Below are 24086 nucleotides of genomic sequence, written 5' to 3'. Positions count from 1 at the left end.
TTCTTTAAATTGCCTTTCCCTTCTTAATTAGTTGTTCAGACTGAATTAATTCCTTAACCTGAGGGAAACCTACAAACTTGCCCTTCTGAGATTTTCTGAAATAAATTGGAGTAAAAAAAAATACAGGTATACTCAAAAGGATTTAAATATACGTATATTCATGTACATGTGTATGCACAAGTACATATTTTATCTAAAGTCGTTATAAATAAACCTTTTATTTTGAAGATTATGAAGGTCCAGGTGTGATGCCAAATACTGGGAGCCTATAATCTCATTACTACGAAGGCTGAAGAATAAATTCATGAAATTGAGACTAGCATAGGCTGTACACTGTACCCAAGGCCAGCTAGAGCTACATACGGAGATTTTGTCTCCAAACAAGATGAAATGGAAAAAGAAATATACATGAGTATATCTCCTTTCACTGTAGGTTCCAATTCTAAATTACATCATTGTTGTTAGATAAAAGTACTTTAGTTTAGAAGAAAAATAATTCTCCTTAAAGGGAAACAAACATGAGCTGTATTTACTGAATATGGTTTTTCTTGCTCAAAGATAAGTGAGATTGCCAAATAACTATACTTCTGTTTTATGCCTATTTTTCTATTGTACTTGGTAAATAAGATATTTCTTAAGGCAGTGGAAATTTTCTTCTATTTCCTTTGTGGTTGTCTACTCACAATATTTTGGAGACCTGTTTCTGTTGGAACCAAGAAAACATTATATAAAACCAATGTGGTGTCATAACAAGCACAGTTGATTGTTATCAGAACAATTGTAGCTTAGCAAAATAATAGATTTAATTTAGATTATGTTAAATAAATCGCAAAGTTCTACTGAATTTCATTATTTCTAGAACACTGAGTCCCTAACTGGATTTTGAACACCCTTTATAATCCATCTTAGTATGGCAAACAATTGTTCAAATTTTTCTAGAAATAAAACAATAAAACCAGCGACTTTCCTGTCTCCTATTCAGGTAATTAGAATATGCTATGCTCAAGAGGCAATCAGGGAACACAGCAGCATAGTATCAGAAATGAGGACATGCACATGTGTAAGTCCAGTTCGACCCAGAAAAGACTGTGGCCTCCAGAGATTCGCTTCTTTTTAATATCTACTGCTGTCCTGAGACACTTCCTAATTGTTTCTTTAATTATCCTTCCATATCAAGCTTCACATCTTGTCGGATAATGCTCTTTACACAACTGCTACTTCTCAGTCGAATAGTAACTTAATGATGGCTAATCTTTTCTATTTCAATTTATTCTTCCCCCATTGTATAGTACATACAGGAAGAGGCATGTGAAGTGACTCCAGCTTGCCTTCTCTTCCTTTTACTAATTAAGTCATGCACTCGCATTTGATGCAGTTTATGGTTCGTAATTTTAGAGTGTTGATATGCCAGACTGTGTAAAATTTCAATTATTCCATCTCAGTGTTTTGAAGAAACCTATAAATACTGTAAAATATGATGCATAAACTTACACATATTCAAATTATTCTTATTCTCTGTTTTTGTTTTTAGCAATTTGCTATGTGAAAGCAGATTTCACGTGAAACAGTGTAATTAAACTAACAGATAAAATGTGAAAGAAATTCATCCATGCCAAGTAGTACTTCAAATAACAAATATTTCAATAGATCAAATAGATACAGAATTCAATAATTGTTCTTGATAATAAAACCTTGTTTAAAATGTTATTCATCTTTGATGCTCATCATGGAGAGATGATGATCATCTGTAGAACTATATGCTGTCACAGAAATAGACACATTTGAAACTGATGTGTCTAATTACGTCTCATTCCAACAAATTACTTTGTTCTTCATTACTCTCCAATGGGAGGAAGATACTACATTTCATTACTTTTTTTTTTTTTTTTATCAGCAAGAACAATAGAGCACAGTGAGTCCCACCATTTTTGTCTGGGCCACATTTAGGACAATTGAGAACATTGCTTTAACAACCATTACAATCATTAGCATAAGTAGTCATAATACACTATGGCTTACAGAATTATGGCACAGTGCTGAATGAAACATTTTAAGGACTCCCCTTAAATTGATGCAAGTCTTCTTTTACTCTATGTTGTATACTCTGTCAGGGCTTTGGGGTTTGTTGTTGTTTGTTTGATTGATTTTTTTTGGCTTTGTAGTAACTGCTAATAGGGAAAAAAAGTCACCAGATAACATATTTAAAATATAATATTAAAATACAACTTTTACGTTTATACATACAACATCTAACAATGCATATATTTTAGATAAGAAAGATTTATTATTTTAGAATTATTTAGAATTTATTTTAGAAATGTGAAGGCATAAAATATATTTAGTAATGAAACATATATATATGTGTGTGTGTGTGTGTGTCTGTGTATGTGTGTGTGTGTCTGTGTAGTATCTCTATGTGTGTATATATGTATACATGTACATATATATGTAAGAAAATTCTAGCATTTATAATAAATAAGCCTGCAATTTTATTTATTTACCAACAACAAATATTTTGTTTCTTAACTTGTAGCCGAGTTAAAGATGGGTTTGAAGAACAGTGATTGTCCTTTCTGTTCCAAAGTCATTCAGCAATGTTTTCTTCCAAACAAGAACTTTTCTACTTTTTAAAGACACTGTGAACTCCATCACACGTTGGTTTCTAACACATGAGGAAAGAGAAAGAGGAATGAGACCTGTCACTGAAAAGTTAAGGGTTAGCGTGGAAAGCAATGTGACTCATTCCTGTCTACAGACTATTGTCTCATGTTCAGTCACCGGATGGCAAGCAAAGCCCAGGAATGTGTCTTCATTTTCTGTCTTGGAAGCAAAGATAAGCAGGGTAGATAAGAAATTACTTGAGCTCTACGGTATCTTCAATCTTAAGCAATTCACCAGACAAGTCTGAAAAACCACCCGAAAGACTCTTAAAGTAATTCTTTATGCCACATGGCACACAGCTGTGCTCCTCATACCCCTGTTAGAACACAATGAGTTCTCAATCTAGCAAGTTCTGCAATTTTGAGGTCTTGATCACACTTTGATTTGTAACTCTTCCCATGCATGGGAAGCTGGAGACTGAACGGTTTCACAGCCAGGTACCAGTAACACTCCCATTTTCTAAGTTCCATTAAGACAACCCAAAATATCTAAAAGCTTGACACCTGTCAAAGTGTCATTCGAAGAGAATGACTCCTTTCAAAGCCACTTAAAAACAAATGCATTTTACAGTAATAATAGAGAAAGTCCTCAAAAAGAAAGAAAGAAAAGAAATATCACCACAATGAATTCAATATGTGTGTGTGTGTGTTAAATACTGACCAGATTAAATACTAACCAGAAATGATATTGACATTATATTCACTTGTTGCCCATTTTCTAAGTTTTGAAGTTTTAAATATGCCTTAAATTTTGTTTTTCAATGTCCTCATCCTTATACTTCTTAAGTTCACAAGCTTTTAAGTATGGATTGGGATTTGCTTAGTTGATTTTCTGAGGTCTGAAGTTTTGAAACATAACGTGCCTGGATTCAGTATTAAAAGTCAGATTACTTTTAACTGATCTTAGGAGGTGCATAAATTTTTAGCATCTCTTAATGTTTTAATTATACATATTGCGCTCCAAGAATTGATGTTTTCATAATTGCTATTGTTTTATCCAGGGAACTGTAAGCCTTATCCAAAATGAAAGCATATTTGTATATAACATATGTGTTAGAATATCGGTGGTTATCTGAAATTATATTACCTTGTGAATTATCCCTCTTGAAAAATAGGCAAAACAGTAGCAGAAAAGCAATTCACAAGTATTCGGGTTATGGTAACTTTGATAAAGAATCACTTGAAGTTGATATGCCAGGGTTGTGAGATAACTGGGAGAGGAGACTCCAGTTTCTCAGAAAATAAGTTGGGGGAGGGATGAACGGATTGTAGGAGGGAGTGACCAGAGAGGTGTAGCTATCAGGATGTAAAGTGAATAAATGAAATTAAAAACTCTATCTAATTTAAGAAAAGTATCTGTCCTTTTAGTTCCTAGTAGGTGTTCAAATGTTTGTTTATAATATCATATAGTATTATAAATCTGTAAGTGGTTTAGAGTCATTCCTTGACAAATAAGAAAAAAAATAACCTTCCAATGGCACTCACATGATTCAGTACTTTCTTTTAAACTGAAAGTGTTCTTATCAGTAATTCTGACAACCTGTGCATAAAACAAATTCCAGCTAAGCTTTAAAAGGACATGTCTGTGCCTTTGGCATAATGTTTGTATTTCTGCTATTATTTGTCTTAATGTTTACTGACACCATTGTTCCTTCCATAGGGGGACGTAATGAAGTTGTCATTACTGAAAACAATAACAGCATAACTGAGCAAATCACTGATGTAGTGAAGCAACCTGCATTTATAGCTGGCATTGGTGGTGCCTGCTGGGTAATTTTGATGGGTTTTAGCATCTGGTTGTACTGGAGAAGAAAGAAGAGAAAGGGACTCAGCAATTATGCTGGTAAGAGACTATTTTCAGCTATAAAACCCTCTTATCTTTTGGAATGTAATGCGATGAGAGGAAGAAATGGAATGGAATAACAAATGGATGATTTGGGCTTGTTATAAAAACCCGCTCTGTAAAATGCAATTATAAGCACCATGCTTCAGTGCATTGCTCTTGACCATACCATTTTATGACCACAGGCAATCTCTCTGCTTGTATCTCCAGCGAAGCATAGCAAGAGTAGACACTGATAAAATGCTCAACTGTTTTCTAGTTCTTCAAAACCACAGACAGAGATCTTGTGTGCTATAAAGACATCTTCTGAGACATGTATTTAGACAAGAGAGTTATTAAAATTCTCAGAGAAAGAAGGAAATACTTGAAAATCAGCTTTTAGTATGTCACGATGCAGATTACACTGGGAAATGTCCCAGATGGAAATAAGACAAACAAGCAAAAATCTCACCAGAATTAATAAAACTGATGAGGCATGAATGAAGTGATTTACTGTTCCCTTAAATTGGGGTCTATTTCAGTGTGAGCAAGCAGCATTTTCAGAAGCAGGAACAGGAGGAAGCAGAAACGGCTTCAGGAGAAATGAAAGAAGAGAGACCCTACATGACCTGAGGCATTTCCAAAAATACTTTTGTTCTTGTACAGTGCAAAAGGGCTTCAAGGATGTTGCACATTGTGCATTTAAACATCTGCAAACAAGAAAGAAATGAGTTGGTGGCTAGTACAGAAAGAGAAAGAGGGAGTCTAGAAGTCAGGGAGATAGAAACACGAAAATTATTATCAGTGGCTGAAAGAATGAATTCAGTATTGGACCTGTATGCTATCACAATTTATATGGCAGTCAGTTTTCACTGCTTTCCATAGCATCAGTAAAAGGATAGTAACTCTCAGTTACACATACTCTGCAGAATTTCACGGGAGAAGTTTTAATTTTATCCTATGAACCTGAAATATGTTTGAGACATTAGGTTTACTATTCTAACACCTGGTAAGTACTCTTTCAAAATCAGTTATTAAAACATTTATGCTAGAAATGGAAAATCAAATGCAATGTCTTAACAGGAAAATGTGGAAAAAATAACACTCTCTTGGTTGTCTAGCTCATTATGTTACAACAGGAACTGTAGTGACTTAACTACAACATGGTTCTTATATGTCTATAGCATATGAAAATACAGTGTATTAGTTACTCATCAGTTCTCAAAAAGGCATATCATATCCACTGACAAGAAGTTTCCCATCATCTCTTCACAGTTGTCAAAGCTGCCTGCTTCCTTACTCTTTGTCATCTAAGTGTTCAATCATTGCACCAATTAGAGATCCTTCCCTGAAAGGGGCAGTCAGTAACAAGTGGTGGGGGCAAAGTCTTAACCTTCAATAGTATTTCAATGCCTTTTTTATAGCCCAGCCCTTTCCCTTCACCTCTCCCATTGTTGCCTATTACCCCATCTGTTTCATCAAACACTCGTATATATGTCTTTCAGTGATATGTTCATATCAATCAATCAAGGAGGGCCTGATTTTTAACTCAAGGACAACTTGAGGCTTCTTCCTTCAATTGACTTAGTAATAATAGTAGCAGCTAACGTGTGGATGTCGCTATAATAAAAAGTCCTAATATGTTGACTTGTGGAACGGTGCCTTTAAAACCTCCATCCTTCTTCAATTGCTCACTCCCAATTAGTCGAATAGCTCTCATGGCACACGGTTTCCACTTTCAGGACAATTACATCAGACAGACATCTCTTCCTGCCTCTCACAGCAGTCCTTTGCAAAACCTATGCACTTAACTTGAAAATATCTGTTGGTCTTTGAGCTTGACAAGAATTGTCCATTTTGTACTGTCATGACTCATTGTGATTGATGTCCATGAGCTTGGAGAAGAACTGCTAACTCAGAATGTGCTTTGCCCTTCAGATTTTTGGAAGAAGGCCAAGCTGAGAGAAGCCTTTCAAAAACTTTAATACTTAATTGATAGATGGCTGACTCTGAGGATAGATGTCCTTTATCCTTGTCATTTGCTGCCCTCTCCTAGATGGGAAGCAAATGAAAATTTGCCAAATCCCTGGAAAGTAACATTTTCTATCTGGCTTGTGATAGCGTCTCCACATATTCCTTCCTAGTATCAGATCTCCTAACTTTGGGGATGTTTACCTTTTTTTTTTTTTTTTTTTTTTTTGTATGTACAGAATGTAGACAATTTGAGATTTTAAATGAAAATGGAGAGTTATGCACATATTCTCATGTTTGTAGCTATGGTTTCCATAGAACAAGTGAATGATCCATTCTAAAAGCACAGAGTAGTGATGAATTAATTTTTTGAACGTTTTATAACAACTATAGAGTAAATGTGCAGTTTTAGTCTTTTTTTTATATTTATTTCATCAAAACTTCTCTTGAAAACCTGATATTTTACCATTATGCATACAAGGTCAGATAAGACCAGAGCAATGTCATTTCAATATGAGGATGATATTTCTGAAGTGTCTACTGTTTCATCAGTACATGTTGCTGCAATCTCTCAGGATTAGGTCTGTGTAATCTCTAATAATTAGCTTATGGTGGGAGTCACAAGTTTTAACAAATCAAGTCAATTCAGAGTCAGATTTAGATCATTATATAACATAATTATGTTTTTTTGAAAATTGAACTAAAATAGAGTTAATAGTTTGTTATAATCTCTTTATTGGGCATCACAGCTAAATGGATACAGAATAAAGCTAAATGGATAAGAAACAGGATTATAGAGCAGGTCAGGATTGACTAAAGCATCCCTTTCTCCTATACCTTTGTCCTTAGTCTATTCTTAGCTACTAGAGAAGGAGTAAGAAATAATTACTGGAGGCGGAGAAATAGTTTGCAGGGTGAAACACAAAGTCTGGCCTCCCACATACAATATTCAAGCCAAACACTCACTGTATCTCCTGTCTTCTGTGAAATTTGGCTGTATTATTATTATTATTATTATTATTATTATTATTATTGTTGTTGTTGTTGTTGTTGTTGTTGTTATTGTTATAAAAGTAATACTGATAAAGTTTGAAAGGAGAAATAACTAAACAAACACAAAACTCTGTTACTGAGTGTTGGTACCTTTCTTTGGGTGCCAGTGAATTTATCATATTTACTAGAATCTAATAAACTAATAAAAAAAAACTTTATCTCATAAGCAAATATCAAGAAGAAACACAGACGCATGCATTCAAATCATGTTGGAGGAGAATCTGGTCTAAACACATTTTGTTGCTGTGCACAGCCAGACGTGGGGGATTTTCAGGGCAAGCTTGCACATCATTTTGCAGTCTTCCTTTTTTGCAATTATTTTTTTCTCAGCAATTATTTTCATCTCATACTTAGATTCTCAGATACAAACGTATGGCACCATATTACTCATGGGTCTATATGCAACATAAGCCTTCACATGAAAATGGTTGTTCAGTCGGTCCTTGTATCTCATGTTATATGTGCAGTAGCTTTTCATGACTATAGAGCAGGTAGTCACATTTAAATCCATTTTCACTGATGAAGGTGTTCTCCTGCTCCCTGTTTCAGAAGATTCTGATTGCAGGAAGAATTTACAACCTCAGATGCTAGAAAATGCGAAAGATTTGAAGACAGATTTATAAAAAAAAAATTAGATGAATTTTTAATACAAAGTGGACATATGGTCACAATTATAATAGTTTTCATAGCTAAAATAGTGAACACTTAAATTTTGAAAAAATTCATAGTTTGATGAGAATTAGACTGAAATATAATATACATTATATGATTATATGTACACATACAACTCAACATTGTTTATAAATATTATAAATATCTTATGGATACACATTTCTCATTTTAAATTTTTTAAATTTTCTTTAAATTTTTTAATTTATTGATTTATATTATGTGAATGAGTGTTTTGACTTTGTGTATATCTGTATTCCAAGATGCATGCTGGGCTCCTGTGGAGGCAGAAGAGGGTGTGAAATCTCCTGGTAGTGGAGCTATAGACATTTGTAAGCTGCCATATGGTTGCTGGGAACTAAACTGGGTACCTTTGGAAGAGCAGCCAGTGCTCTTAACCACTGAGCAATCTCTCAGCCCCTACTTTTCTTAAAATTTATAATTATTAGAGTAATCAAATTTTAATAAAAGATGGCCTCTGTTCACTTTTAAAGAAGTATGTTATATTATGTGAATATCATCTACAAGGTCAATATTTATAAAAGCTTCATACACATTAACAATTTAACATGATTGGGGATATTATCACAGAGTAAATACTCTTTGCATGGATTTTAGGACTGTTGGCAAAATAGAAATTATTTGACAGAGGTATGCAAAAGGCAGCTCAGTGATTTGATGGGGTTTTTATAGTCTGATTACTAGGCTTGGTTAATGCTTATTAAAAAGAATTAATGCATTCATATTATCATGAAGGGGAAGAAGACTTGACTGCAACATTAAAGTTTCAATTTGGAAGAGAAAAATGTGACCTAGTAGAGATAGGCACTCCAGAAGCTTCTTTGCTTCAAAATGTCAATTTACTTCATAGTTACACTTCCTCCCTCTTCCCTCCTGTTCTAGCAGGCATGCCACGAGGATTAATTCTGCCTTGTGACATTAGAAGCGTAGAATTACTCTGCATATGACACAAACTTAGAAAATCTCGTTTCCTCCTGACTTTAACGTCAAAAAAAAAGTTCAAATATTTAATGCAGTTCTAAAATATTTTAGATGTTCATGTCTGAAGCTTCTCTAGGTTGCAGCCTAGAATTTTCTATGTTGAGATGCTAGCAGAAATTTCTGATTCTCAGTCAAGGTCCTTTCAAATTTATCTCTGATACACACAAAGTGACTGGACGCTGCTTAAAGAAACAGTGGCTCAGAGTTCGCCAGGCATCCTCCTTGCTGATCCCAGGCACTTTCCACAACAAGGCAAATATTTTTTCGAAATGAGAACTGCCTCAAAGCAGCTCTCTATTGGCTATGACATTATTTTTTTTTTTATTCTCTCTGCATGACTTCTCAAAATGCTAATGTAAGATCATACACAATTTCCACTGTAAGATTCTAATTTGTTCATAGTTAAGGATAAATACCTAATACCATCACTGGAGGAAGAGCCAGGCTGATATTGGAACAGGGACCAGACTGTTCTACAGACTGTTCTATACAATTAGGAGGTTAACCAGGGCTACAGAAGGATACCCACTTCCTCAAAAAAACAAGACAAGTAGTTAATGCTAGTGTGATAAGAAGTGTGTGTGTGCATGCATGTGCTCGCGCATGTATGTGCATATCTGCATCTCCTCCTTTCTTCTTCTTTTTTTGACAGAAAGGTATAAAATAGTAGCGTCTCATGTCTACCAAATTGTATGTGTGAGGGTCATTGTAAGTTATATAAATAATTACATAATGTCCTGTAAATTTTTTAATTGTTATACAAAAATAGAGACGCATGTCTTCATTGAATCTTTGGCAGCCTGCTATGTCTAGAGCCTTTTTAATAAGATTTTGAATGATGATTGAGATACAAAGAGAAAATGAATTTGTTTAAACATACAGTATGAATCACTTTAAAAACCAAATCCTTTCATACTTATATTTCGTTCCCAGGTAGTAAATATAAAACATACTATAGCATTCAATAACTGAATACTAGCTCTAAAGAATGCTAACTTTCTGTTTAGGTTTTGGGTATTAGATCATAATTCTTTGTATTTTATGGAAAATTTGTCATTGGCTAATTTGAATGTCTTTAGTCTGTTTGCCCCTTTTGTCATATATTTCTCTCATTATCACAAAGTTTGGATGGGAAGGAAGCGCCTCTTCATCAAAGATAACTATGTATCTTCTCGTGTATTCTTTAAGCATATATTAGCATGATTTTCAGAAGTGTAGCCCACCAAACACTGCCTTCTGGCATACTCACAATGATAGAGCATCATCTTAACTCCATTTTGACTCTTAGTATTCTGTTGTAAACCACATAGCTTGTAAGATGTGTGAGATGAGGGTCCGGTAGTCAGCGATAATGGGTCCCAGTTTGTGTCAGTGCATGTGTGTGCTCACATAGGTTTGTGTGTTCTACTTAGTTTATCTATCACTGCTTAATTCATTTAAGTTAAAATTTAATTATCAAATGGGCACAATGTGGTATAGTTGCACTGCTGATATCAAATCTTAAGCCCCCAAGTGGAGAGATAATTAGTGTCATTTTCTTAGAGGAGCTGTCTGTAAGTAGTTATGGGCAGTCTCGATTGTCTCATGGTACATTTGAGTGTCTTCCTAAAAGCTGAGATGGCAGTATAGGTGGGTGCCCTACATGATATTTCTGGGAGTCACATTATGAGTTATTAACTATGGTAGACCCTTAGAATTCAGGTTTTATTACCCAAAGATGCCGTTATAAGAGATAATGTTACCTACTTGATGAACATTCAAGAGACAGATGTGCAATACTAGAAATTTGCACACATTCATGAGTGATCAGACTTCCTATGTGAAGCTCCAGAAAATGATGAGTCACGAAAAACTTTCAAATTAAAAGCTGTCTGTACATTGGGAAAATATACTGTATTTAAAGTGAGCAAATTCTTTAAACAAGAAATTATTTTCACATTTATTATCAAATGAATCATAGAGCACATAATTGGTATCATTTAAAGACAAGGGTATGTGTTCAATTTTCACCCATCATTCCCTGTGATCACCTTAGCTGTTCTGTAAAGATTTGGGTCCAAATTGCAAGATCCTAACAATTCTTTCTTCTGGAGATTTTTAAATAGCAAATATCTTTTAGAAAGAAGTCTAGTTTGATAATTTAGTGACAAAATTTTATACAAATAAATTTGCAGGTATGTGTACAGGTAACTCCACTGTAATTGCCTATTTACTTCTGTTGCAGAAAGAGTAGATATCATTGAGTAGACTCAACCTTAGCTACTTTAGCTGCTTAATGAAATTACAGTGAAGCTCAAATACATGTTATCTAAAAGAGTTTGTAAATGGGATGATGGAGTTAAACTGGTATTCAAATCCTTTAGTCAGTGCTCTGGACTACTTTCATGTTCCTGGCTTGTGAAGTGGAAACCATTAATTGGAGAAAAAAGAATCATGACAATCATGACAATGATTCTATTTGATGTTCCTTGGTGCTTTTATTTTTAATAATCTACTTAGTATGATAGAAAACTTGAGATAGTAACAGATAACTGGAACTCATTCAGTATCAACTACTCACAAATTACATTGTTGTGAGAATACAATTCCATGTTAATAGAAGTTTATGTCTACTGTAATTAGCACCATTCAATGTATAATTCTTGTAAGTATGCCTGAAATTATCTCTGACGGAGTGCTTCGTGTAATCAATAGTTTCTGTATTTTTATTAGAAGTATATTACCAAGTAGAACAATGCTAGTTCTCTTCAATGTGAATTTTTGTGTATTGTTCCCTCAAGTAAGATACTTTTTGTTATCAATAAATTATTATATTTGATAATTCCACAGTAATGCTATGACATCCTAGAAGACTGCATATGCTTCACATGTTCCAGTTTTCACATCTAAACACAAATTGCCACTCTAGCTGTTCATTTTGTTTAAAGAAACTTGGAAAAGTCTATTAAATTAGGAGCAGGTGATGACTTTGTCCCAAGCCAAGCCATGGCTTGTTGTTACCTATTTATAATTCCATTAATTATACTGTGTTGTAATTCCCAGCTTTCCGCTCTAAACTGAGGCCCAATAGGTAGCTGGTATTAGTGGTGATTAATACTAACTATGTGTGTATGTCTTTCTTTTATTACAGTAACATTTCAAAGAGGAGATGGAGGACTAATGAGCAATGGGAGGTATGCTAAGGAGTTTCTTTTTATTATTATTTTTAATCAGTACTGGGGAAATTCTGTAGTGAGATGCTATTATTGTAATAAACGATCACTTATAAGTCTGAAAATTCTAGGAGGAATTGAATGGCTTACCACAAGGTTTAATGGTCTATCTGTTGTGCACTTTAGAGGAATCAAGTCCAGATGTTTCATATCTCCCAGATGCCCCTGAAGAAATTAGTAGTAAATATCACAAGGAATGTGTTCATTTGTTAGCAGGATGTTTATTGCATTAATTAGACATTAGCAAATGAAGTTGCTGTTGTTTAAGACTCCTTATTGGCTCTCACTAAATTGCTGTGAGTGAACAATTACACATAATCGATCACAAAGTAAATGATTCATGGATGATGAATAGGCTGTAGATTGATAGGACTGGATTCCACAACTTTGGATACTCAATTGAAATTGATAAAAGCTGATAACAAACCCATATATCCTCATCTATTTTCCCTTTGCCAATATGGAGATTGTAATTAGGCTCTGGTAATAACTTCCAATCTCCCATTTAATCAATATTTTAGCAAAAAGAGATTAAGTCTAATGAGAGCTAGCGGATATAGCAAGAAGCAATTGAATCTTCTTATTGCAGTTTCCATAGAAACACATGTTTCTCTTAGGAATTATACCAGAAGGGGTCTATCAAAAAAAAAAAGTACAACAATTATAGATGATCTGTTTCTTTGTAAATATGTTAATATTCTGGAAAGGACTCAGAATCCCATCTTTACGTTAAATAACAAAACTCCTCATTAAATGTGATGGGAAAGAAGTTTTCTTCATAGACTATGTTAATGTGTTGAGTCTCATAACTGGATCTTTTACTGCCTTAAAAAAGTAATCCTTAACAAGCCTTTTTATTTTTCAGTGAGGGAAATATGGAAATGTGCTATGTGCTATGGTTAGAAAAGTATACGAAATGTTCATTAATTTTCCTTAAACTATCCACCTCCAATCAAGTATGAGGGTTCTAAGTAAGGGTGACAGCCTAGAGAAAATAGATTCTGTTCTCTGGGAATGGCAGGGATGGAGCCACTACTCAGAGTAACTGTTCTCTTGAGATGTCATCTTACCAGAGAGTTTGGTCTCAAGATTTTACTCTCCTTCCTATTTCCCACCAGTTCCAAGATGGACAATTGATTTCCTTTTTATGTGGGCAGGATCTCAGGCAAAGCCTCTTTAGTGCCACTGACAGAGAAGATCTATGTATAGCTTTAATGAACTACTAAAGTTATTTAGTTCTTAAGAGCACTTGCCATTTAATTTGAAGTCAATTAAAATCTTATATCTCCTTACCCTTTTTAGCCTGTAAGGATGATATCAAAATCTCTCACTGAGTCCCACAAGCTAATCATTTCATTTCTGTTTCAGCCGTCCAGGTCTTCTAAATGCTGGTGATCCCAATTATCCATGGCTTGCTGATTCATGGCCAGCCACGAGTTTGCCAGTGAACAATAGCAATAGTGGCCCAAACGAAATTGGAAATTTTGGGCGTGGAGGTGAGTTGTATACTTGAAAATAATTTTGTATGTCATCTAGATGTCTACTTTTAGTATGGTGTTCTGGAATTTTTATTTTATTTCATTTTTCTTCTAAGCATTTTTAGTTTTCTTTATAGGTAAACAAATACGAGGTCACATACATACAAGGAAAAGCTAAAAGGAAGCTTGTAGATCTCCATTTGTTTCTCCAACTGTGTGGGCCCCAGGGAGCAAAAGGAAATGTGAAATTTACTTGTGGGACTGAGTGGGTGGCTTGGTGTCAAAAAGGATATAATCGTCAGAAGACTGAAGCATAGTTACCAGTACTCACATTAGTCAGCTTTAAACAACTTGTAACTTCAGTTCCAAGGGATCCAACATCCTTTTCTAGACTGTAAGGACACCTGCACTCACACATTCATTCTCTCTCTCTCTCTCTCTCTCTCTCTCTCTCTCTCTCACACACACACACACACACACACGAACACACAAACACACACACACTATTAAAATTTATTTTAAGGGGTATCTTCGTGTGTAATTAAGGCAATAAAGACAGAGCCACAAAACTATAATTTGCTAACAAGTTGACAAGTTGTCTACTTAATTCTGTATCAATTTAAGTAAAATTAAGGTCTTAGGGAAATCATTAATAATTGAGAAGAGAAATATTGACTGAGCATTCACTTTTCAAATATTAGCACATCATCACTAAAACTAGAAACTAGGAATTTCAGTGTTTTTCTACATGTTTTGCTTCTTTAGTCTTAGTCAGTATGCTTTATCAAGTACCTCTTCATGGAGAATATAAATTTGATATAATTACCACCATATACTATATATTTGAAGAGTACATAGCTAAGTAAATAGGACCCGTTCAGAAACAGGTCTTATTTTATTTTATTTGATTTTGCAAATAAAAGGTGTAATCACATGAGTAGCTGCTAATACTTATGGCTATCAGTAGTGGCCAATACGTTTGCATACTACTATATCTTTGTGGGCTTAATTTTCACTGTAAAAAATGTTCTACTGTAAATAGCTGTTACTTTTCCCAAAATATGTCTTCCTTGAATAAAGGTATATAAAATGACTGTATAAAGAGAATTAAATGGATGAATATTGAGGTCAAGGCATTTGCTACATCTCTGTTTAGTACGATCTGTATAGGAAGTATTTGGCATAAACCATAGAATGCAATCAGCATGCTAATAGGGACCAGCAGGTTTCAACTGACAGTAGAAAGGAAGCTGTATGGTTGACTGGTGAGCTTTGAACTCTGTGTAAACTACATGGGAAATGTTTGTGCCTAAACTCACCCAAATATCTTCTCCCCACTATGTCACTCTGGTGTTCTACAAAAATTATTGTTGTAAGAAATTATTCAGTTTACAGTACCCATCCAGGAAGAGCTGCCGTTTTTACTTGTATTTGAATCCAAGTACCACAACATTCTATATTCCATAAATACATCCATTAGAAAATATTCTGACTTTGTTAGGCAAGCTACATTAACTTCTCAGATATCTTATTCAAATTTAACCGAAGTGTATACATGCAGATTTGTGAATTTTTTTCCTTTTTACTATCTCATTTTTGAGGAGTGAAATGTTTCAGAGGTGCACATTGGGGACCATAAAAGAATATTTGCCGTTTTTTTTTTCTGTATTCTTTTCAGGGTGTTAGTCATTTTAAATATTTATTATTTATTTTGGAAAACAAACACATTATATTTTTCATGCTTAATAATTTGTGTCTTTCACAAATTTATAAAATAGGTTACAAAATATATAGTTTAAACTTTAAAAAATAAAATAATAACTTAAATTGTGGATGGAGAAAGCACGACAGATCCAATTTTAAAGCCTTGAATACTATATCTACACCATGTCATTTTCTCCAAGTTGATTATGACATATGATATATATCTATACATATACAAGACTTACTGAAGACACTAACATTTTCCCTTTAATATTGGGATTCTAATACATATTTAATTATAGAAGAAAGCATAATTCATATAATAGGATAACCTACTAGCAAATACTTTTGCCTTTTATCAAGACCATTTCATTAATGAGTATTTTCTCATTTCCCACCACCGGATGGGGAATGGTGGTTATGAAGTCATAAAACCCAAGGGAATATTTTTACAAGCAACTAAAGACTCAGTGGAAAGGGAAATGGTTCACACAAATAATGAAGCAAAATCTATATACATTTATAAATACAAGAAAAAACAAGTTGGTCTATGCTGTATGATGAATGCAAACTGCAGGGCAATACTTCTTTAATTCACAAACTTCAAACACAGTATCAACAAGAGGGTCGCAGAACAAGGCAATAAAGGGTAGTTTTTGGGAAACAGAAGAAATGAAAAAAAAAAATGACAAGTGCTAAGTCACTATAGTGATGCCTGTTCAGATACAGCCCGTTAGAAGAATGGCTGGCACACAGTTCCAAACCATCTTATAGCATTAGACTCCTTTCCACATACAAATATTCATGAGTAGTATTCCAATATTCAAAATTAGGACACAATTTTATTTACTATTGAAAATATAATAGTGATCAAACAATATTTGATAAATTTAAATTATTTTAAGACCTGTAAAAAAAAACCATTATAGATGCTCTCTCACTTGTAAGTTGACTATAATTGAGCCTACCAGGGAGAGAGAAGTTCTGTGTCCAAAGTCAATGTGGTTACAGAGTAATGTTACAGATGCTTATTTTTTATTAGTTGTTCTCCTTTTTTAAATCAATTGGACACCAAAAAATATTTCAAGAGTCTACAAATAAACTGTCCTATAATCCAAGTCTAAAACATTAGAGAGGTTTAGGTCTAAGATATCTGAGACTAGGCCCATGTGGGTAAGAGAGTCTACTCAACTAACACTCATCAATGGATGGCAGTGTTGAGTAAGCAGGAAAAAAAAAAAACAGGAAGTCTGAAAATTCATTGATCAGAATATTTTCACTAATTATCAATAAGTTATTACTATCAATAATATTATCAAACTTGAAGGTGTTAAGTGTAAAAGGATACTAATATTTAATATTTAATGAGTTTACAGCTAAAAACCAGAAGGATAAGAAAGTGGGCAATTCTGAAATCTGGAAAATAAATTTTACTTGCTTATAAAATGCAGTGAAATATTATAACATTGACTATAATTAATGACCACACTGGTCTTCATTTAAGATGTTTACTTCTGTAAAGTAAAATCACTTTATTGTAAACACATTGGAGTTCTGGCACAGAAGCTTTCTAAACTGAAGGTTTTTGGTGTCAAAATAGATTGTAATTTTTCTGTTACGAAGACAAATTCTCTAACTACAGTAGGTTACAAAAGCAAAACTAATTCTATAAGAGCCTTTATTTCATGTACCGTGGAGAATCATTAAGTCTAAGTTTTAAGACAGCTTAAATTTTTTGTAGAATGAACAAACAAGTTGGTGTGAAGTCATCAATTTAGAGTGCAAGGTTCATAGAGTGTATGTTATCGGGGGAAGCATTATAATCAGATTGATATTAATTCCAAATGGCTAAAACCGGTGTTAGAAGATTCACAATTCTAGATTTTCTTTGAAAGAAGAAAATTAGTCCAGGAGAGAGGTTGCAGATCTGCATTATAACCATCATGTAAAGATAGTTCACACCCCCAAGTAAAACATGAGCTGACTGATATCCATTGTTATGCTTAAAGTTTAATTTTACTTTTGCTGCTGTACAATGTGAAAGTGTAATTCTCTAACTCTCAGAGCTGGTAGCATAAATTAAACCCACTGATCACCAAGAGTGCCTTTTTTCCTAACATTAAATCCTCTGTATTGTAAAAATGACTTATTCATGAAATTTTTCCTTTGTTGTTCACAAAAAACAAGTTCATTTTCTATCAGTTATTCTCCATTTTCAACACCTTGAAATCAAGCAAGACAAATTGCAAGTTAAAACTTCAGGAAAAATGTTATTACATAGTGAGGGAAGTGTAATTTGGGACCATTTTTTTTTTTTTTTTTTTGTAACAGTACCACAGTTGTGTTCTGTGTCTTTTGCACTAAAGTGGCAAGAGATGTTTTCATCTGTAATTTGCAGATTCCCTTTCAGCAGCACTTCTGTCAAATGTTAGCAGTTTCTTTGCTTTTAAAACCAAGTGGATAACTGGGTATGTTTCTCAATAGTGAAACATCTCAAATTTCTAATTCATGCTCAAAGAAATTTGGGGAGATGAAGTAAGCAGTGAGACATGAAGGACATGTGTCGAGCCTGCCTGTCACTGGGGTTGATAGTCTGACAATGGTTGTACATCATCTCCCGTTCATTGGCTCATGAAGCCCATCTCTGCTGCAATGCAGACTGGCAGGGTGACACATTTATTTTTCATCTTCAGTCCTGAGAGTTTGGGATTCCTGTGCATCATTAAATAGTTTTGTTTCCCTATGTTCCTCGCAGATGTGCTGCCTCCGGTTCCAGGCCAAGGGGATAAAACAGCAACCATGCTTTCTGATGGAGCCATTTATAGCAGCATTGACTTCACTACCAAAACCACTTACAACAGTTCCAGCCAAATAACACAGGCCACCCCATATGCCACTACCCAGATCCTGCATTCCAACAGCATCCACGAACTGGCAGTTGATCTTCCTGATCCACAGTGGAAAAGCTCAGTTCAACAAAAAACAGACCTCATGGGATTTGGTTATTCCCTACCTGATCAGAACAAGGGGAACAACGGTGAGTCACTCCTTGAGTCTCGAGAGATTATTTTTCACATCATTTATGCATGAGATAGAAATGTGTATTTATTGTTCAGTGTTCAGTTTAGTGATTCATTACAAGGCTTACTACCTAAAGTAAAATAATCTCTTGGCATGTATATATCCAGCACCTTAAGTGATCACTCCCACTGACCCCACCACTGCTGAATCCACCATCACAGACCAACACCAATGCTTTCATTCTTTTAGCATTTTTTTCACTATAATAACCAGCAATCCATCTCTACTTCCATTAGGAAAGGACAGATAAAACATTCCTCTGCTCTCCCACAACATCTGCTTCTGAGTTGCTAACTGCATGTTCTGCATGGGCTTGTGCTGTGAACTAATCACATGATGCCACTATGACCTCTGCCCTTTAACCCTTAGCCTTACTTTACATCCCTGACTACCGATTGGCTGAGGGATTGTCTAATAGAATGCCACACAACCAGTCACAGGATTTCAGCACCACCAGCTCTCACAACAGCTCAGAAAGGAGTGGCAGTCTCTCAGGTTGGTTTGATCACAGTAAGGAGAAATATTTGTTTGTCAAGAGCATATGACCTGTGTTCCTAGCTAGCATTGAAGAAATATTGAATCACAACCCAGTACCAGGCATTTATCTATCAAATGACAGTCTTTGAACATAGTGAAGTTGTACTTTGGTTGGGGGGAGGAGGAGGGAGAAAATTGCTGTCACTCTTAACTGTACAGAAATGAACATGAAAACAATAGACCCAGCTTCCTAAAGACTGCTCGATGAAGAACAGACACAGTTTTGACTGTCATGAGCCCTATTTAAAGTCAAGGGAACTTTGTAATATAAAGATTAAACAGATATTTATTTCTAGGTCATCGATTTTAGAAAATACATGATAGAAATGACAATATTTTAGAGCATTGTTATACTAATATTTGGGCAATGCAGCTTCACAATTTTGTATATTTTTTTCTAAAATGTCACATGAGAGGCTTATTATCTTTCAAATCACATGATTCAGTGCTAAGTATCAAGAATAAATATAGATAATTATTAACCCTAATTTAAAAGCCATGCATATAATATTTTACGTGGCTGCTTAATTTTTATATTATAAATTTCAACATGTGCTTGAAAGAAATGAGCCGAGCTAACTGTGATGCAGCATAATTAGAGCACACAGCTGTAAATGCAATTTGTTGTAGTGAAATGCAGATCTATCCTAATATGCACCATTGACAATGTTCTACCATGACTAATCTCACCTCTAACATGAAGACACTGTGCTAGACACACTTTACCTTGCAATTGTAGTCACACATTATGCCTGGTGATATCAGCTGTACATTTCTAATTGATCATGTCATACAACTCGTTTTATCTCTTCAGATGAGTGTTGTGCCATTTGTATGAATTATTTGAAATATGTATAAGTAGTAAAAGATGATAGTGTGTTGGTGATTGGTACAGACTTCAAGACCATAAAGAGTTAACTTTCAACACCACCAGGATTATCATTACTAAATTACTTTTCCTCGGGAGATAAAATCCTCTTAGTCTCAAATGTTAATGCCCTCTTTTCCCTCCAAAATGAGTCATTGCTCTTTTTGCTTATTGGTAGGATTAATACATTATAGAATACAAAAAATTTAAACATCTGTTATGAATTTAAAGAGGGTAAATAACACAGGAGAACTTTAGGAATGACCTTATATGTCATTTGTACTGTCATTTGTGTATAATTACTCCCACAATTGTTCTGTATAATTAAAAAGTAATTTTCCCGAAGCTTCCTTTTTACTTCATTAAATATATGTAAGTATCAAAGGATGTATATAAAGAAAGCTGCATACCACAAGCCATGGAGTCTATAGACATGCAAACCAGCGAATACATATATATATATATACATATATATATATATATGTATATATATATATGTATTCAGTATATATATATGTATATACATATATATGTATATGTATATATATATATCAGTCATCACCAGTTTTTAAAAGTTATTTTTAAAGTAATTCTAGCAGAACATGATCACAGCAATGCTTTCTGCTTTTTGAGCCCAGAAATATCTCAGAGGACATTTATGTATAGATATGGGAGTTACAATAAATAGTTTATCTACATTTAAATACAAAATTATAGTGATCAAATTTTAGGAGGTGAGATTAAAATGATTATCCTTTAATTTACTGTTCAGTTTAAACTCCAGTAGAGCTCAATATTTCTGATCTGCTTCATAAGGATTGGCTAAACCAACATATAGGTTTGTGTATCATATTTTAGCATTTGTACATTATCTGTCCACATTGATTTTAATAGGTTTTTAAACTCACGGTGATTAAGAAACTTTCATTTCTGACATATTTGAGTGAATACATTTCATTTAAAATATACATTTTAAATACATTTCTTTAAAATATATTCTTTTAAATATATTGTATAATCCTTTTAAAAGTTCTAAAAGCTCTGTTAAAAGTCAAATTATTAAAATATAAAACATATTTTTAAAAATTACTGAAATAATAATCATATATATTATATACACGAAAATTACTGAATCTTATTGTACCAACTTTTAAAATAAGTATACATTCAATATAATATATAAAAAATATATATATATATATATATATATATATATATATATATATTCAGATCTCAGAAACAGAATTTTTCAGAATCAAGTCGGAAATTCCCTCTAAGAATCCACTGTTTCCAAACCACATTTTGAAAGCCTGTTGCTTCCTATACTAGGTGATGAATTGCTTTCTTGAATTTTGGTAAGAATTTCAACATGGATGCATATAAGGGCTGAAGGACAGTTGGGTTAGTTGTAGCATGGGGCACTACACAAACAGCTGGCTCTTGACAAGCTGCTGCCAGGTGAATGCAGATTTCACTCTGATGATGTGAACATGAGAGTTGACTCGATCATCCTGGGAGAACAGCAGTATCTCGCCTTTATAATGAACACAGGAAATCTTTCCAAGTTTCATTACTCAGCTCCAGATAACCATTCAAAAAGGCCATGAGGATTCATGAAGACTCTCCTAATGCAAAGACAAAAGGCAAAGAGAAAGTACAACCAGTAGGGAAGCAAGGAAGAATGGGTTTCTGGACCTATGCCTTTCGAAGTATTACATTTCAATTCAAGGTTTTTTTTTGCAAAAAAAAAAAAAAAAAAAAAAAATGATGTGGTATTTGGTCTTTGTTGATAATTTAGGAGGCCTAAGCATTCAAAGTGTCATTTTAGAAAGAAAAAAAAGAACACATCTGTTCAGTAGTAAGTGGTTTGCTTTACTTAGAAACTTAGACTGTTCATGGTACACTCACTGAAAAGTTGAAGAAGAGAGGAGTGTAGTAGTGACTAGAAGTTGGATTCTATTCTATTTTATTTATTATTTTATTTTATTAATGAGACAAGAGTTGGAAGAGAACAATGTTGTCTGGCTTTCCATACTTAATATTTTACGTGCAATTATAATCCTAAAGATAGCTCAGGGAAATAGAAATATCTATTTTCTGTGTATGGAAATTAAGATGACAACTACTGACTGGCCTATGAAGTAATAAAGGAATTAGCAGCTCTCAAGTCCAGTAATCAAACTCTTACACACACAAGCTTAGTATAGAAGGTGCTTGCTCTGTTTCCCTGTGGTTAACCTTTTCTTTTAACAAGAAAGTAAAAGAGAAAGTACAAATGTCAATTACTGTCATGACCTAATAGATATGCATGTAGTCACGCATAACATGTAGAAAGTATGTACTTTCCAGTAGTATGAATGTCTAGTATAACAATGTTATCTGTTGCTGGGTTTCCAATATATTATCATTATACTATATAATTTTATTTTGCTAACTCAGATGAGTAATAGATAGAAACAAGAAATAGATGAGTGAGTTTCTCATGAAATCTGCATGACTGGATAGCCTCATTTCTTACACTCACAACTCAACTTACAAATTAAATGTCCTTAATAAAGATGAAATGCAAAGGGTCAATTCCACTGTTCGAATAGGAGCTGATATAGAAATCACGCAACCTGCTTAGGTACCCTTCGGTACCTGCTTAGGTACCCTTAAATATCTTCTGCTTCTTTGTTAAAGGAATATTCATCTTTTAACCTACATTGTCTCCCTCCTTGTTAATGAACAAGTTTTATTCACTTAACTTTGGAGGATAAGATGTACAGCAATTCAGATGATGTTCCATTTCTACAGTGCACTAAGTTCCATGGAACCTCAGATATGACTCATACACTGGTGGCTTCTTTTCTGCCCCCCTCTATGTATGAATTCATTAGTATTATACATAGTACCGAACCTAATTACACTATTTCCAAGAAATTCCCTTTGTTTTGGAATTTTATGAAATGCTAAAATTATAATGGTTGAGAACTCCTAACATGATATATACAATTAATGGTACTACTCGTTAGACAAAAAGTCTATGAAATGTATCTTGATGAAGCATGTACAGATACTCTCCGGCTTACTGTTGATTGATTTTTTTTTCTCATGACTTTGGAGAGAAGAATGTTTCTCCTCTAGATTAATTAAACTGAATACATTCTAATGGAAAAGTTTAGCCTGTATCTTTAGACACTGTGTTCTCCACTGAGAGAGATTATGTAAAAGAGCATTATAAATGCAGTAAAATCTGACATTTAAAAGAATTTGCTGTGGACCATTATTTTGCCGAACAATGGAAACATGGAAGCAGCAGACGGGAATAAATCAATAGATGTGCATGATTTTGGTTTACTCGGGTCTGCAGAGAATGCATTGGGAGAGACACAAAGGCCACTGGTAGAATTCATTAAAAAAAAGAAACAATGTTTTATTTTGTTTTATTTTTTAGAGAGTATCATTTGCTTGTTTATAGCTTTGTATCACGTCTAACATACTGATCCTGGTGTTTTGAAAACATTAGTACACCCTGACAGTTAATATACTCTGTTTCTTTGCATAGGCAGCCTCTCTGAATACACATATTGGTTGTTTTTAGGTGGTAAAGGTGGAAAAAAGAAGAAAACTAAAAATTCTTCGAAAGCGCAGAAAAACAACGGATCCACCTGGGCTAATGTCCCTCTACCTCCTCCTCCGGTCCAGCCTCTTCCTGGTACAGAGCTGGGGCACTATGCTGCGGAACAAGAAAATGGGTAGGAATATGGCGTACCCTGACAACCTGGCCAAGCCTGCACTTCCTTCTGCCTCTGTTCATTCTTTCCATGTGCTGTGTTATCCTTAAACTGGCTCCCCTCCCTCCATGTTCACTGCATCGTCTTTACTGTTTGCACTCTCTCTATTTTTAGGCGATAAACATAAAACAGCCCACACTGAGGAGTGTGAATCCTTGGCCCTCAAGTGCTTTAGATGGTTGGCAATCACGATAATCAGCCTCCATTTATAATATTGCTTGTTAGTTTGAAAGCAAGTCTCCACAGCTCTGTG

The 24086-nt window shown here is 34.2% G+C and overlaps 1 protein-coding gene across 17 annotated transcripts in view; it reads left to right on the top strand.

Moving 5' to 3' along the window:
• Robo2 (roundabout guidance receptor 2) overlaps positions 1–24086 on the top strand; it is a 1463572-nt gene that overhangs the window by 1402556 nt on the left and 36930 nt on the right. For 11 of the 17 annotated variants that reach the window (XM_076943085.1, XM_076943080.1, XM_076943077.1 and 8 more), the window contains 6 exons: positions 4321–4503; positions 12308–12350; positions 13758–13885; positions 18327–18608; positions 19022–19147; positions 23641–23794. In XM_076943085.1, the coding sequence (XP_076799200.1) occupies positions 4321–4503; positions 12308–12350; positions 13758–13885; positions 18327–18608; positions 19022–19147; positions 23641–23794 (916 nt within the window). The remainder of the gene's footprint in view (positions 1–4320; positions 4504–12307; positions 12351–13757; positions 13886–18326; positions 18609–19021; positions 19148–23640; positions 23795–24086) is intronic. The other 6 variants (XM_076943086.1, XM_034514892.2, XM_076943083.1 and 3 more) reach the window with 1 other exon arrangement.

This window comes from Arvicanthis niloticus, chromosome 12 (assembly GCF_011762505.2).
Source record: "Arvicanthis niloticus isolate mArvNil1 chromosome 12, mArvNil1.pat.X, whole genome shotgun sequence".
Classification (NCBI taxonomy): Eukaryota; Metazoa; Chordata; class Mammalia; order Rodentia; family Muridae; genus Arvicanthis; species Arvicanthis niloticus.
Note: the sequence above shows the minus strand (reverse complement) of the source record. Positions and strands in the feature narration are given on the sequence as shown.